Below are 16,617 nucleotides of genomic sequence, written 5' to 3' on the forward strand. Positions count from 1 at the left end.
AAATAGCTTTTGTTCGTTTCATCAGTTCATACAGATTGTCATCATGTGACTGCAGAATCAACACACTGATTGGGCCATGATGAGCCTGTATCCTCGCTCTGATTGGTTATTTATTTCTCATGTTTACATTTTGTATTTCTTTTAAAGGTCCAGCATGTAGGATTCAGTGGCATCTAGTGGTGAGGTAACAGATTGCACCCCCCCTCTCCAAGCCTGTAGGAGAACCTACATCAGCCACGAATCTTGTGAAAAATATAAAGGCACCCTGGAGTCGGTGTGTGGTTTGTCCCATCCTACTGTAGAAACACGGGGGTGCAACATGGCGGACTCTGTGGAAGAGGACCTGCCCCCCTCTGTAGATATAAAGATTCACTGTAAGGTAACAAAAACACAGCAGCTCTTATTTTCAGGTGATTCTACACTAGTGGAACAATTAATATTATGTTCCATTTGTCGAGGAACGCTGATCCCTCTAAATCTTCCACACTGGACCTTTAAATCATATCAGAACTTTTTTTTCCAAAGAAGGAAAACTGATTTAAATCCACAGATTGAGAGTTTTTGTGACGTCTGTTTATCAGGACTTAGTTGATCTTTTTTAAATGTCTGTTAAAGGATCTCTTCATGGCCTTCTGATCATTTAAAGGCACATTCAAATAAAAATATGCATCCTGTAAAAAGAGATGTGGATCTGCAGCTGCAACACAAAGTTTTTTATATTTTTAAACTTGTCATATGCTGATCAGATGTGTGTGAACTGAAGCTTAACTCTTTCTGTTCCAGTTATTTTGTCCTTCTGTGTGTGTGTTGGGAGGGGGGGGCTGGTTCACACACTCTGTTCTCTCAAGTTTCAGATAAAAAAATGCTGAGAAATAAAAATGCATCAACACAGACGGACGGCTGCTAAACTTTGTCTTTGAAATTGAAACTAATGTCAGTCTGTTGCTAAAAACAAAGAAGCACAACCTGTGTACATTAACTGCTACAAGGTCCTTGTACTTCAGTATTTCTGTTTTCTGATACTTTCCATTGTACTTCACTACATTTATACTAAACTGTTGTGGAGGGGTGCCCACCTGAAGAGACACACAGGTCACACAGGTGAGCCACGAGACAAAGCTCTGGCTTCAGCGACAGAAGAGCAACTTCATGCCACGACATCCTGTAAAGATGTGAGATGTCTGATACACAGCTTCAGTTAATAAAAGTGTAGTCAAATACATCATGATGTATAAAATAAAACTTTATTGACCCTGAGAAGGAATTCACAAGCTAGCACCACATAAATGATCGGTCTGTCAGCTGCAACATTAACGTGACGAACACGTCCAGTCACATGTCTGATGACACACTGCGGCTGTTTGGAACTGTTAGTACTTTGAGGCTTCTGCTTAAATAAGATTTTGATTGCAGGACTTTAAGGTTTTATTGTCATTATACAAAGTGACACAAATATTTATTAGAAATAATACAAAAGAACAAGCAAAATGAAATTAAAAAGAAAATATACATTTCCAAGGAATACATAGTTACATGTATATATGTGTAGTATTTGTACACTGTGCTGATACTTTTACTGAAGTAACAGACCTGACAAAGAAATGGGACACTTCTTATTTAACTACGATCCCGATTCCCAGATTTTGAGAAGCTGTTTAAAACAATGAGAACCTGCGGATCCTTTGGGACAGAAACTCACCTGATGGGGTTTGAATCGTGTGAAAGGCTCCGGAGTTCACGGCAGGAGTTCAGGAAAACGACAATCAGTCTGATTCAACAATGTGATGATATGAAGATAACAGCAGATTCCTTCTCATGGAGCGTCAGATCATCGCTGCGTCCTGGTCTTCCTCACTGAAGAACCTCCAGGTGTGTCCGTCCTGGTCTTCCTCACTGAAGAGCCTCCAGGTGTGTCCGTCCTGGTCTTCCTCACTGAAGAACCTCCAGGGGTGGATCTCATTTCTCAAAATTGTCGTTTCCTCGCTCCTCGATCCTCGCTCGAACCGGAAGTACTTCTGGTCCGCCATATTGCCGGCCGTCCCAAAGCGAAAATTGCGGCTCTGAGGAGCGAGGATCGAGGAGCGAGGAGGGCCCTCGGAGGAGCTATGAGCGAGGATACATCAGTGCATCCTACCCGGAAGTCTGTCAACTGAACGGTATGAAGACTCCGCCCCCACAGCTGGCACGTTTGAACGAGGTGGAGGAGAAAGTTCACTAGTGTAAATATCCTGCAGTGAATGGCTGTAATTCAGATGAGCCTAACAACGATAAAGAGCGATAATACAAGAACATGAGGATCCGTCATGTTTCAATCACGTAAGAGATGATGTTTAGTGAGCAGGGACCATAGGAACCTGCTCACTATTATCCCGCTTTGAACTCTGCTCACTACTAAAGCATTCAATATAAAGTGACACAAAACACTGATTAAAACATATTTATTGATTTAAAATGAGTCTACTCTCGTCTGTCACATCTCTCACTGCGCAGCGGCTCTGAAAGGAAACACGTACGTTGCCTAGCAACCGCCTCTCACATTGCGCAGGCCGGCAGGCAGGAAGACTTATTTCTTTACAGATATTCAGAGAAATCATGTCAAATGTGAAGAAGTGACGGGACATCCCAGACCTGAGAGAGACGGAGCTGGAGACAGAGTTTGGTTTACCGCTGTTATTTCTACTGATGGATAAAAGTCCCGCAGCAGCTGATTTCTGCGTTCAGCGTCAGACATTAAAACATCTGTCTCCAGTTTTGTCTCCACTCAGCAGTCTTTAATCTACAACCTGTTCTAACACTAACACATCGGCCTGTCGTCAGTCGTTCTGCGTGTTATCTGAGTGAAATCATGTGTTTCATGGTTTGTAGGTTTCTCTTCATTGACAGATCTGGAGTCTGTCTCATTGAACAGGACAGAAGACACAGCGAGGCTGATAAAGTTCAGGTCAGAAAGTGACACCTGTTCACCTGGAAGGGGCGTCCAGACAAGAATGAGCTCATTAATTCTCATGTGTGTTAATAAAAGTGTTTCATATTTATTTGCTAGTGCTGGAGACTTTTTAACAATGTAAATATAAGTATGAAATGTAAATATATCGAGGGCGGGGGGCGGTGGGGGTGTGAATATAACGGTAACTGCAGCAGCTCCAGCTGTGTCGCGTCATCAGAAAGACGTCGCTTCACGTGACGCTTCAGAGGAAAGGACGTCTCAGTTCTCATAAAACATATTTCCTCGTTCCTTCTCTCCTTGCGTGGTTTCCTTGCGTCCTCTCATGCATCCCTGGTGGGAGGGACTAGGACGCAAGGAAAAGACGCAAGTGAGGGAAACGAGGATGCAATTTTGAGAAATGGGATCCACCCCAGGTGTGTCCTGTCTGTGTATTCAGTTCTCTGCTTCATCAGAAAAGTCTTGGACAAAGAAACAAACAGTCCACTCAGAGTTCTGCTTGTTTCTTTTATCCCCACCTTTTCTTCCAGGTGAGGCTGAGATGAGGTTTTGTAAAATTAAATAAAAAATAAGATCATCTCTGTCAATATTTTTGAAATGGGATATTTTCGTTTTCTCCTCATGTAACACAGAGCTGATAATAAATCACGAGTTTATCCCTGGGGGAGCAGGGAGGACTCCATGTCCCAGGGTTCCTTGCGGCTCGGTGGTCCAGGGTGGACCTGTGTAAGGTGGGAGTGTTCAGACAGGCAATCAGCATCTTGATGGAGAGACGGTGACCGCCGGACTGAAAGCTTCCCCCCCAGCGGAGATCTGGTCCACTTCACGGCGAGACGCTGTCGCTGTTTCCGGTCTGATGTTTGCGGGTCTGGGCGGTGTGAACCTCAACTGAAGCTGCCGTCTCTCCCGGTGCGTCTCTGCTGAGCTGTCGTTGGTCTGTTTTGTCTCCGGTTTGGTGATGGTGGACGCGGCGGAGTGCGGGGTGTGCGGGGTGAAGGTGATGTGTCGCTTCAGGCCGCTGAACGACGCGGAGCGGAGCCGCGGAGACAAACCCGTCCCCAAATTTAACGGAGAGGACACGGTGGTGGTGGCGGTGAGTTCTCACAAATCACGGTGTCCATTCTACCGGCACACCCTCCGTCCGTCTGTCCGTCTGTCTGCAACAATAGAAACACAATAGAAACCGAGTCCGAGCACACACACACACACACCGGAAATTGTTTCAGTCATCAGGCTGTTCGGTGGTTTTAATTCACCTGTTTATAATCAAGATACTGAATTAGTTGAATAAATGAGGCACCAGGTACATGAAGAGAAAATGTTCTTCTTGTTCTAATTATATCCCTGATGATCCTTTATGGTCCGTGACGTTAGCTCTAATTTCATCTTTACTGTGAGTTTTTCTGTGTTTTACTGCTTCATCATTCAACCCTGTTTCCAAAAGAGCTGAGATGGTGTGTGAAACATGAAGAGAAGCAGAATGTGATGACTTGCAGAACACTGAAACCCCAGAGTTAAATGAAAACAGCACAAAGATGAAATTTCATTGTTTCTGAAAATGATTTCCTCATTTAGAATTTGATGCAGCTACATGTTTCTAAAAAGTTGTGAAATACTAAAAGAAAAGAGCTGGTGGACTATCTCAGTGATTCAGTTCACCTGGCAACAGGTGAGTAACATGATTGGATGTAAAAAGAGCTCCCAGAGGGGCGGAGTCCTTATGAAGTAAAGGTGGGGAGGGGCTGGACTGTGCTGGAAAATACTGCATTAATTTAAGAAAAATGTTTCTCAACGTAAAACTGCAAAGAATTTGTTGTTTTCGTTGTCAGAACATAAAGTCATTAAAAGATTCAGACAATCTGATGAAATCTCTGAAGAGTCCAGACTGCAAACCATCGCTGGCTCGTCCTGATCTCAGGCCTCAGACAGCGCTGCATTGAAAACAGACTCTGGATTCTGTAGTGGGTCGGGCTCAGGAACACTTCCAGAAACCTCCGTAGTAACAGTCTGGCTGTTAAACCGACCCGCCTGCAGTCCGACTCGTCCGCCACTGAAAATGTTTGGTACTTTGTGAAATGTAAAATACGACAAAGGAGACACCGAAATGTTGAGCAGCTGAAATCCAACATGAAGCCTGAACGAGGAAACCTTCCAGTTTCAAAATGACACTAGAAGAAGAGGCGATGCAGCAGAGAGCGTCTGTCCTGCTGACAGTCACGTGACTCTGTCCCAGTTTCCCTCCTCGTCGGTTTCCAGTTCAAATATAATGATAAATATAATGAGGAGAGTTTAGTCTGGTTCGTTGCTTTGTCTCTTTAATGAGACGTCATTATCTCAACATCGGGCTGAAGGATCGGTCTAAAAAGATGTAATATTTCTACATAGTAACATGCTGATTGACCAAAAGACCAAACTTTACCTTAAAACCAGAGCTGTTTTTACAGGCTGAGATTCTTTCATCTGTAATCTTTAAATTTGAAAAAAGTAACGAGCTAAAGAGGGGGCTGTCTCCAAAGTAAGAGTGTGTCCAGTCTGTCCATGTTTCCCTGTCCTCTTGTGTTTCACCTCACGGACAAATGAACGCACCTTTGAACAGAATGTCCAATAATTTCACTGATGACGTGAGAACAGTGGCAAAATAAATCCGCTGAAGCTTTTCCCTGAAGTCCATGAGGTGTCGAGCTTTAGGTACCACAGCTGAAAACTGGATTTATCAACATAAATAGGTTTTACTTCCTGACTGAAGGTTTTATTCAGGGAAAACAGGCAGTTGGAAAGCTGCTGCAAAGTCTCATGGGAAATATTCTGTCTCCATGACTGGCCGGTGGCTGCCAGAGATCATGTGACTGACAGTGCAGCGTCAATATGTGGTTCCCGACCCTGATGTGACACCTGTAACGGTGTGTGTGTGTGTGTGTGTGTGTGTGTGTGTGTGTGTGTGTGTGTGTGTGTGTGTGTGTGTGTGTGTGCGCGTGTGCGTGCGTGCGTGCATGCCTTGCATCATTGAATAGTAATCTTTCTTTCCTGTGATTCGCTCAGGCCTCTCCCAGTGGGATGCAGTATCCATGACAACACAGACAGTGCCTGACCTGCTGAGAGGAGAGATTGAGATTGGCTAAGAGACACAGATGTAAAGACAGAGAAAAACAGAGAGACATATAACAAACTTTATAATAATCTGTGTGTGACACCTTTTAGATAAGACATGCAGCTCAGAGTGCTTTGTAAGAAATAAATCTCATGAACCAAGAGCATCACATTAAAAGACAAAGAATGAACATAAAACAGGAACAGAAAATTGTAACATAAGATGGAGAATAAAACCTGAATCAGCATGAAAATAAAAGCGCATTACGAAACAAAACCACTGACAAATAGTAAGAAAACGAAGTTAAAATCCATAGGATCCATAAAATCAAGTAAAATACAGCTTTCTATCAGCATCAGTGTGAGACAAAGCAAAGTTTCAGGCCTGATTCAGGAGGTCAGAGCTCGTTAAAAGCCAAAGTGAAGAGATCAGTTTTTGCTTTCTTTTGAACGTTGCTTCCTCACACCTCCAGGTCGTTTGTTCCAGAGCTTTGGGCGTGTGGCAGCTTTAACCAGCTCCTTGATTGGTGATTGTTGTGGAGGTGGGGAAGAGGTCGTTAGATCCTCGACAGATTCCTGGGTGCAGAGATGCTGTCTGTCTGATCCCATCAGGCCTAAAGCGTTCTTTACAGTTCCAAGTGATACCGACAGTCGCTCACAGACTTTGCCATGTTGTCTCGGTCCTGATCCAGGATCCAGGTTTCCAGGCACAGCTTGTACAGCTGAAAAGTGTGGTGGTAGCCTTCAGTTTCTTTCATAAATTTAAAACCTGGTGTTTTTAAGTATCCAGGTTCCACTTTTACACAACGATATCAGCTAAAGACTTTCAGCAAAGCGGACAGTGAGCAGGAAAACATAGAGATCAGGGTGGACGAAGACATGGGATGGAGACAAACCGGGACAGATCTGAGAAACCACAAGACAGACTCAGGATGAATGAAGACCCTTTCTCAGTTTAACTGAAAACATAATCTATAATAATAATAATAGATTTTATTTCTAACACACTTTACATTTGAATACAAATGTCAAAGTTCACAGTACAGGAAACAATAACAATAAAAGCAACAATAACAATAAAAACAAGCAACACAGCAAAACAATAAAAAGCAATAAAAAACAGTCAGCAGATAAAATCAGATACGATCAGTCTGAAAAAGCTTTCTGCTGTTTTGTGTTAAGGATAAAAAGATTAGTTGATTGATCCATTGTCTGATTGACAGAACATTGACTTAGAAATAATAAGAAATCAATATTTCATTATAGGAATTTAATATTATTCTCTGGTGTGTCAGATGTTTACACACACACACACACACACACACATACATACTGTTTGTTGCAGTACAACCTACTAGTATGGATCTTATGACATGAGATGAGGTGAAAAGTTTATAATTAAGAGATAAAATCAGCTTAATAATCCCCAGCTGGGGAAATTTGGTGTTACAGCAAATAGCAAAGGCAATGGAAAATAAAAAATACAAAGTTGTCTATATACAATATATGTACATTTTACACAAAAGACTATATAAAAGATATATTGGCAATGGAAAGTATTGAGAAATATTGAACAATTGCACAAGGGTTGAAACAAAAAATTGCACATGGTTGGTTTGGATAAGTTTAATACAGTATTTTCTCTATTGCACAGTAGATATATAAATACATGTGTCACAGTGGACATAATGTGTTTGCATGTGTGTAGTATTTAAGGAAAAAAGAATGTAATATTGCGTAGGGGTTAGTGTGTATGAGACAGAAGGATGTTTACAGTATTACAAAGAAAAAACAGAATGTGTGCTACATTATACAAGGCCTGAGTTAAATAACCTGACAGCTGTTGGTATGAAGGACCTGTGGTAGCGTTCCTTCTTACAGGGTGGATGCAGCAGTCTGTTGCTGAAGAAGCTGCTGAGGGCCCCCACTGTGTCATGCAGGGGGTGGGAGGGGTTGTCCATGATGGATGTCAGCTTGGCTAACATCCTCCCCTCACCTACATCCTCAGTGGTGTCCAGAGGACAGTCCAGGACAGAACCAGCTCTCTTTCTGTCCCTCTCAGAGCTTCCACAGCCCCAGCAGACCACTGAGTAAAAGACTGCAGATGCAACCACAGAGTCATAGAAAGTCCTCAGTAATGTCCTACATACTCCAAAGGACCTCAGTCTTCTCAGCAGATGGAGACGACTTTGGTCCTTCCTGTACAGGACATCAGTGTTAGTGGACCAGTCCAGTTTGTTGTTGAGGTGAACACCCAGGTATTTGTACTCCCCCACTATGTCAATGTCCAAACCCTGGATGCTCACTGGTGTGTGAAAGTCTGTCACCATCTCCTTGGTCTTGCTGCCATGCAGGTGGTTTAGTCCACACCAGTCGACAAAGTTAGTGATGACTTCCCTGTATTCAAATCGTTCCCCTGTGATGCACATCCAACGATGACTGTATCAACAGAGAACTTCTGGAGGTGCACCTGGTTGTGTTGTGTCTGAATGTGTAGAGGGTGAAGAGGAAAGGGGAGAGCACAGCACCCTGTGGAGCCCCGGTGCTGCAAACTACATGAGAATTCAGCGGAGCAGAAACGGCTCACCGGTACCCTCCCATCTACTGGCGAGCTGCTCTTTTGCTGGACACGTTGCGAGGAGATGACATTGCTGCCCGCAATAGACACACCTGCCTTCCTGCAGCTGGCTCCTCTGTGGACAGTTTGGTACGTCCCAGTTGCATGGGCTCCTCTTCCTCCTCGGAGGACACCTTCCTCCATGGAACCGGTGATGGGAAGCGTGAGGAACTCCGCCGACTGGATGTAGTAGCTGCAGCGCAACCCCAGCAGTGACCAGCCGATAACGCCGTTAGGTTTCAGCTTCGTTGAAGCTTCTGTACACTATTGTCAGTTCTTATAGCTAGGGTTATCAAAGAGTCAAGGTCCAATGGCAGATCAAGGGGCACTAACAAGTCTTGAATCTGGTCAGAGAGTCCTTTGAGAAAGACCTCATAAAGGGCCGTGGCATCCATGCGCTGTCTGTGGCTAGGGTGCGAAAGCGGATGGCATAATCACAAACAGAGTCCATACCTTATTGGATATTACTCAAGTCACGTACTTTGTCTTGGTCAGACGACAAGGGATCAAAAGCCCTCCTCAGAGCCTGTTTGAATTCATCGAGGGATCCACAGATTGATGAATCACGGGACCACTCAGCCATAGCCCACTCCCTCGCGGTCCCGGTGAGATGGGAATTCATAAATGCTTTGGATCGTTTTATAGGAAAAACTGATGGCAAGTGTTCGTAATGCATTTCACAGTCAACAATGAAAGGTCGGCATTCTCCAGACTCACCAGAAAACTTTTCGGGTGGGGCAAGGCGAGGAGCTGTAGTGTTGAAAACTGGGACCGATGAAGCTCCAGCAGCCGCCAGAGGCGGCGTGGCTACTGTGTCAGAAGAGGAGAAACCCTTCGTGAGGTGAGTGAGAACTTGATGTACTTGCGCTGCCAGGAGGTTTACTTTGGTGGTGATGGCTGCTTTAAAATCCTCCTGACAGTTTGCCGGCTCCTTCACTCCACTATGCAGAGAGGACATCTGGTCCTCATTCTGATTCAGGAGCAAATGGCAGCCGTCAATTGATCTGAGTCGGCTGGGTTCATGCTGGCCAGTTCGTACTGTCACAACCAAACTAGGACTTGAACCCAAATGCACGACTCTGGAGAGAAAGTACAAATAAACAATCTTTAATGACGAAATATCGAATCAAAGTCACTCTTACAGAAGAAAATCAAACCGCACTAATTAACAAGAATCACTCTTGAGGAAAAACTGCGACCAAAAATCTCTCTTTCGAGGAAGACAACTATGACAAAGGAAAAAGGCAAAGATATAACACAAGGCATCAACAAAATACAAAACCTGATTTGACAAGAATGTCACATGGGCTGGCGTAGGTTCAGACTTCACAAGACAAGACGAACTGGCACAGGACAAAGGGAAAAACAGACTATATATACCCACACATACAAGGTAATGGGAAACAGGTGGGAACAAGGAGCAGGGCAGCTAATCAGACCGGCGGGAAACACAAGAGGAAGGGGCAAGTTACCTGAAACGAAAGGAGAGTTAGATGTCAAAATAAAACGGGAAGCCACAAGACAACATAGACACAGGACAAAAAACTAAACATAACCTAACCTGATTTCTAGGACATGACAACAGTCAGAAAAAAGTCAGCTTTCATCTGAACCTAACCAAATTAATTTATGTGACATGTAGGGAAGCTGCACTCACCAGTTTATTAGAATAGTCAAATCAATAATGAATCAGTAATTGGCTGAATTCAGTATGTTTCAGTTTGTGGATGTTTCTCTTCTCAGTGGCGGATTTTCATGATTATTTGATCTTCTGAAGATTCCTCTGATGTTATTTTTCCAAAAAGAAAAATAAAACTGTGTGTGTGTGTGTGTGTGTGTGTGTGTGTGCGCGCGCTCTTAGATCTGTTAAATGTCAACATATTCGTGTGTAAGTGTGTAAAGCCTCTGACAGGAACAGGAAGATGCTGACTCGTCACTTGTTTGATAGCGTTAATCTCCTCCCCCCACATGAGTGGTGTCCTGACTTCTTAATTTATCACTTTAACAAAGTGTAAAGCTTGTAAAAATACCAGAAAATGACACAGGCAAATGCATGTCTATCATTATTGGACAGTTGAAGGTTGTAAAAATGCTGTTTCACTGTTTAAACACATACAGCAGGAAAATGTAAGAAATAAAAGTCATGCACACGTTTTCATTGAAAGTCAATCTGTGTAAGTCACTGAACATGTTCACTGTTTCTTTAAAGAAAGAGTTTGGATCTACAAACATAGATGACAGCACTTTGAAGGGGTTGTCTCATCTTGTCTCTGCGAGAAATTTAAATCAAATGTGTATTTATGGTGCCCCCCCCCCCCATGTACTCATTGAATTTTGATTCAAACATGATAACACACATCACAAAACAAAAAACAGTCTCAGCTCACAGATTTGCATATACAAACAAATGACTCAAGAACAATGTAAAGTTAAAAAACATGGAGAAAAAGAAAAAAATACAAATGATTATCAGATACAACAACTGTCCTGTGAGAAGAGAATAGCCAGACCATTATCTGACCATATTCTGCAACATATGTCATCTTTAGATCTTTAGAACGCAATTTACAAGTCAAATAATCCAAAAGCAGGGGGGGGGGGGTCGTGAAAAGTTGGAAGATCGTATACCTTTGGTAAGTACTGCAGAAAGAGAATTATAATAATGTAACATGATCCATCTGATAAACTTTTCACCTAGACCAAATCTATTTAATGTATGAAACTGGTCAGACCATTCAGCACGGTTGAAGGCCTTCTCAGCGTCAAGCGAGACGACCATCTAATGACTTCTGATGAAAAAACTTAATGTGTTCAGCAACCTGCACATGTTGGAATATGAATTGCAACCTTTGATAAAACCAGTTTGGTAATCATTGATAAGCAGTTGGAGAAAGCATGTGAATGTAGTATTGTTGCAAAAGTCTGATATTGAATCATTAGAACGTCTTTTTTCTTTCGGCAGCTCTTTGGAACAATCTGCACTTCGGCTCCAATTTCCAATTAAAAACAACAACAACATTGTTTTGGGAATCTTTATGCACAACAAAAACTTGGATATCTTGTAAACAGAATCATTCTTATAGCAAAATATTATTTCCACATACAGAACATTTAAAATTCCCTGTTTTTTTTAAGCATTTCAAAACAAAATGGCTTTCTTTTCAAAATCCTCATGATGTCACATGTCATTCAAACATCTTGGCTTTCTAGAATTGATTTTAGATAATCCCCTCTCTCTTCCACAGCCGAGAGTTTTATTGCAATGAACAAATGTCATTTTGCCTGTTACGTGTTACATTTAGAGACAGTAAGACATAAAGTTTCTCTTTTTTTTTTTTATTATGGGCCAAGGTGCAGTCTGAACAGATGTGTTTTCAGTCTGAACAGATGTGGTTTTAGTCTGAACAGATGTGTTTTCAGTCTGAACAGATGTGGTTTTAGTCTGAACAGATGTGTTTTCAGTCTGAACAGATGTGTTTTCAGTCTGAAGTGTTTCTGCTGTTCTGATGACAGTGGGTAAGATATTCCAGCGCTGTTGAACCACGACAGCAGACAGTCTGGATCATGTTGAGTGATTATGTTTCAGACAGGATAGTCACAAAATGATACGCAGAATATAATTGCATGATAATGTCAGGCAGAGTAGTGGAGGAGTACAACCTGAACGCTGCTTAATGGAAGAAAGGAGAGAACTGTATGTTAAAGGATTAAAACATGAATCATTTTACAGAACATTATTTTGATGACGTGTTTCCTGTGTTCCAGGGGAAGCCATATGTGTTTGACAGAGTCCTCCCTCCAAATACTGAGCAGGTTCAGGTGTACGACACCTGTGCGAGACAGATCGTGAAAGGTCAGTTCACCTGATTATTAACCCTTTGTATATACAATATATTACATACATATAGTTATTTATATACCCTTTACACACGTTATGTTTATCTAATATGTAAAACAAATAAAAACGGGATGCAATCATTTAAAAACCGTTTACTGACGACAGTTTCATGAAGTGTTCCTGAGCCCATGTAGCGATACCCTTTATCCACGTTATCCATTTATTCTACATGTATGTTGTGTTCCAGATGTGTTGGGAGGATACAACGGGACAATCTTTGCTTACGGTCAGACGTCCTCTGGAAAGACTCACACCATGGAGGTCAGTCTGATCATGTCATGGTTTTGGTTGTCAGTTATATTATTTCCTGTTTTGATGTTGAAAAGGTTTTCCTCATGTGTCATTTTTTTTTTTACTTCCTTTGTAATTGTTGATTTGTGTCACCTGTCCCTCATTTGTTTCACCTGTGTCTCATTAGTCCCCCCTCCTCAGTGTATTTAAGCCAGTTTTTCCCTCAGTGTGTCCCTGTTTGTCATCCATACATCAAGTGTCAAGCATTCCAGCCTTTGTTTGAGTTTTTCCATCTTTCCCTGTGTTTTTGCTTTTGTTTAGTCTCTTTTTTTCGTATTCATGGACTCCATGCCTTGTTTCTTGGATTCGTTATTTTGGTTTCGCCTGTCACCGGCCTCATCCTGCTGTAAGTCTTTGTAAATGTGTTGAACTGACCCATCTCTGCCTTTGTTAGCCTGCATTTTGGTCTAATCCCATGTTCTTCTTTGACACTTTATAACAACTACAGTGTGACAAAGACTTTACAGTCAGTGAACTTTAAAATGAAGGCCACATGACAACAGAATTTTACATGTAAAAATATTTAATTGAACATTTCCTGAAGAAAGGGTGATGAGCTATTTCTTCTTTTGGGGGAAAAAAAGTTTCTCCTTTTTGAAATTCCACATGAATGTGCTGAGGAGCCAGATATCCAAGGTTTCCACCTGCACTTAAAGGTAACATGCATTTATGGATAAGAAAAAAGTCTCGAAGCCAAACACACAAACGGAACTTGCACACATCCACACCTGCCAGGTGATCGCACATTTTACAATCTGTAAGGAAATGCTAAATGATTTCCCAAATACTGTATATTATAGTATAATACTGTCATTGTACTGTGTATATGTGTTGGTATTTGTCTTTATTTTAGCTGTTTTTAATTTTGCAGGGGAATCTGCATGATCCTCGTCTTATGGGAATCATCCCTCGTATCGCCAGAGACATCTTCGACCACATCTACTCCATGGACGAGAACCTGGAGTTTCACATCAAGGTGACGTCATTACACTGATGACACCAACAGTCACATCAGTCCAGAGCTGCCAAAGGATCAAAGCATCATTTTTATTTTCATTATATTCCCTCATTCTTTTCCAGTTAGTTTATCTCTGCTGCTTCATTAGTTTGTCCCTCAGCTAAAAATCCCTTTGACCTGCGATAAAATATTACAAATATGAGCATAAATAACATTCAGTATATAAAGTTTGATTTAGTCAGTCAGTTATATAGAATATACATAGAATAAAAACAAACACACCACAACAGCACAACAGTTTAGAAAGCTCTAATATAACACATAACATGATTAGATATTATGATTGTAGGTCTTGAGTGTGTTTTTGTTGTCGTGTGTGTTGTAAGTAATAAGCTCACTCACACACGAATATTTAATATAATATATTATTATATTTCTATAATAAACCTTAGAGATTCCGAAGCTTCCTCCTCCCTTTTGTTCCAGATAAAAAGTTAAATCTGATCTGTGGTCAGGCATCCTGCGGAGACACTGTTGTTTGTTAGAAACCAGTGAGGCGTTCACTGACCCACCTGCTCTCCATATGTTCTTTGTTCACCAGCTGGTCTGCCAGCTGTAAAAATCACCATCACTGACACTGAAATGTTGTAAGCAATGATTACATGTAACTATGTATTAACAGCATGTTTTTATTACATGTTATAATATTTTTACATGTTATAATATTTTTACATGTATATTTTGTTAACATAGAGCAAATATGACTGTATCTTGTATTACTACATAACAAAATGTTTCTGTGCATCTTTGTGTGTGTAGGTTTCTTATTTTGAAATCTACTTGGATAAAATTAGAGACTTACTGGATGGTAAGGATAACATTTAACTTTTAATATTTCAATATGAACCTCTGCTGATGAGGAACTCGCTGACCATGTGATTCTTGTTTCAGTGTCAAAGACAAACCTGGCGGTTCACGAGGACAAAAACAGGGTTCCTTTCGTTAAGGTATCCACTCAACTGTAATATTTAATGTTACCTTAGTGTCACATTCATTTCAAAGTATAACCTGATCTCAGCACTGCACCAGCGCTGCAGAGTCAGTTCTGCAGTATCAGTACTGCAGTAGCAGCACTTTGTTGATGTATATTTCCTCAGGGCTGCACGGAGCGTTTTGTTTCCAGTCCTGATGAGGTGATGGACGTCATCGACGAGGGAAAAGCAAACAGACACGTTGCTGTCACCAGTGAGTCTCACTGCACTGCTTTACTGCCACTCCGAGTATTACTACTTCCACGCCTGCTACTACTACTACTACTGTACTGTTACTAAAGTCCTGACGATACATTTTTTGGACTGTTAAGACCAAAACTATACACATACTGTATGTACATTACTACTACTACTACTACTACTACTACTACTGCTGCATTACTTTTACTGCTACAAGTGCCTCCTATACTTCTACTCAACTCAGCTTTATTTATACAGCCCCTTTTATATTCACATGCTGTCCATAGTGTCCTACATACAAAACTGAAACAAGACAGACCAAAACTACGATTTACAAGATTTAAAAAATACAACAATGAAATGTTAACTCAAATGTCAATAGAATAAATCACATGGGTTGAAAGTGATGGAAAAACTTACCTTTTAATTTTACAACTGCTGAGAGAGCTTGCCACTCTAATATCCAGAGGCAGTGAGCAACCTCTCACCAACTCTTTGATGGGACACATAAGTAATATTTAAAAGAAAAGTGGGGATCTGACCAGAATATAAAATGAAAGAAATCTCTATAGATGAGAGAGGTAATTTAAGACTTTAGAAACGAGTACACGAATTCTGAAGGATACAGGTACCAGTGAAGTGTCAGTGGAGTACTGTGATCCATTTCCTTTGTTTAAGTGAAGACTGCAGCTTTCTGAACCAGCTCGAGTTTTCTGACAGACGTTTGAGGTAATCCAGTTAAAAGGGCCAGTGGTCTAAATGATTACTAATAAAAGAGTGAGTCAATATGTCAGCATCTTTCTCAGTTCAAAAAGTCTGACTTTGGTGATCTTCCTAAAATATAAAAAGACCTCGTTTGAATTCAGAATTAAAATTGAAATCGGTCTTAAATGACACTAAATTTATATTGAAGACAGCTGCAGCTCAGCAGTTACAGGAAATTGCTGCAGGTCAGCCACAGCTCTGTCTCAGCAGCAGAGAAACAGGAGACCGCTGCAGCACCGGAACCAATGACTGCTGCAGCTTGGACTCAGGACCTGGACCGGCGTCAGCTGGGGCGCTGGGATGTGAGACCTCCGTGACGCTGGGCTGTGGAACCTTCATGGCGTTTGGCAGCAGTGAGGACGAGGGGCTGGGCAGTGGCAAAGACATAAACAGGCAGGATGTCAGCAGGAGCCACGTGTCTTTCTGCTGGACTTCCCAGAACGTGAGTTCGGGTCTGGATCTGGCAGGGAACTGGCTGGGTTCATGGTAGCTGCCAAGTCACCTGGTTGAGAGCCATCAGGCCGAAGGCTGTCTGGCTCTAGAGCAAGGTCCAGCAAACAATAGATCGGACAGCTGGACGACGGGGAGCCAGACGATGGGGAGCTTGAATGACCTCGGGAGCCTCACTTTCATGGCGAGTCTGTCTTGAAAACCAGCTGGGTTCATCAGAAAGGAGAGTCACGGGACTCATCTGGAACGGGACCAGGCTCGAGGCACAGAGGTCGTCTGCTCGCGAACTCAGAGCAGGAAGGCTGCAGGGTTACAATCAGACTGGATGCTGGCTGACTGGAGGTAGTGGGCTGGGGCTGAGGCTTGTGCTGCTAT

General features: G+C 42.1%; 1 protein-coding gene across 1 annotated transcript in view; it reads left to right on the forward strand.

Annotated features, from left to right (window-relative positions):
- Positions 1 to 3,902: 3,902 nt before the first annotated feature.
- The window catches only part of LOC121615730 (kinesin heavy chain-like), a 30,680-nt gene continuing 17,965 nt past the window's right edge, over positions 3,903 to 16,617 (forward strand). Inside the window, exons 1-7 of the mRNA XM_041950098.1 lie at positions 3,903 to 4,037; positions 12,414 to 12,501; positions 12,734 to 12,807; positions 13,709 to 13,813; positions 14,615 to 14,663; positions 14,747 to 14,802; positions 14,953 to 15,040. Of these exons, the coding sequence (XP_041806032.1) occupies positions 3,903 to 4,037; positions 12,414 to 12,501; positions 12,734 to 12,807; positions 13,709 to 13,813; positions 14,615 to 14,663; positions 14,747 to 14,802; positions 14,953 to 15,040 (595 nt within the window). The remainder of the gene's footprint in view (positions 4,038 to 12,413; positions 12,502 to 12,733; positions 12,808 to 13,708; positions 13,814 to 14,614; positions 14,664 to 14,746; positions 14,803 to 14,952; positions 15,041 to 16,617) is intronic.

The sequence above is a fragment of the Chelmon rostratus genome, chromosome 13 (genome assembly GCF_017976325.1).
Source record: "Chelmon rostratus isolate fCheRos1 chromosome 13, fCheRos1.pri, whole genome shotgun sequence".
In the NCBI taxonomy this organism is placed as follows: Eukaryota; Metazoa; Chordata; class Actinopteri; order Chaetodontiformes; family Chaetodontidae; genus Chelmon; species Chelmon rostratus.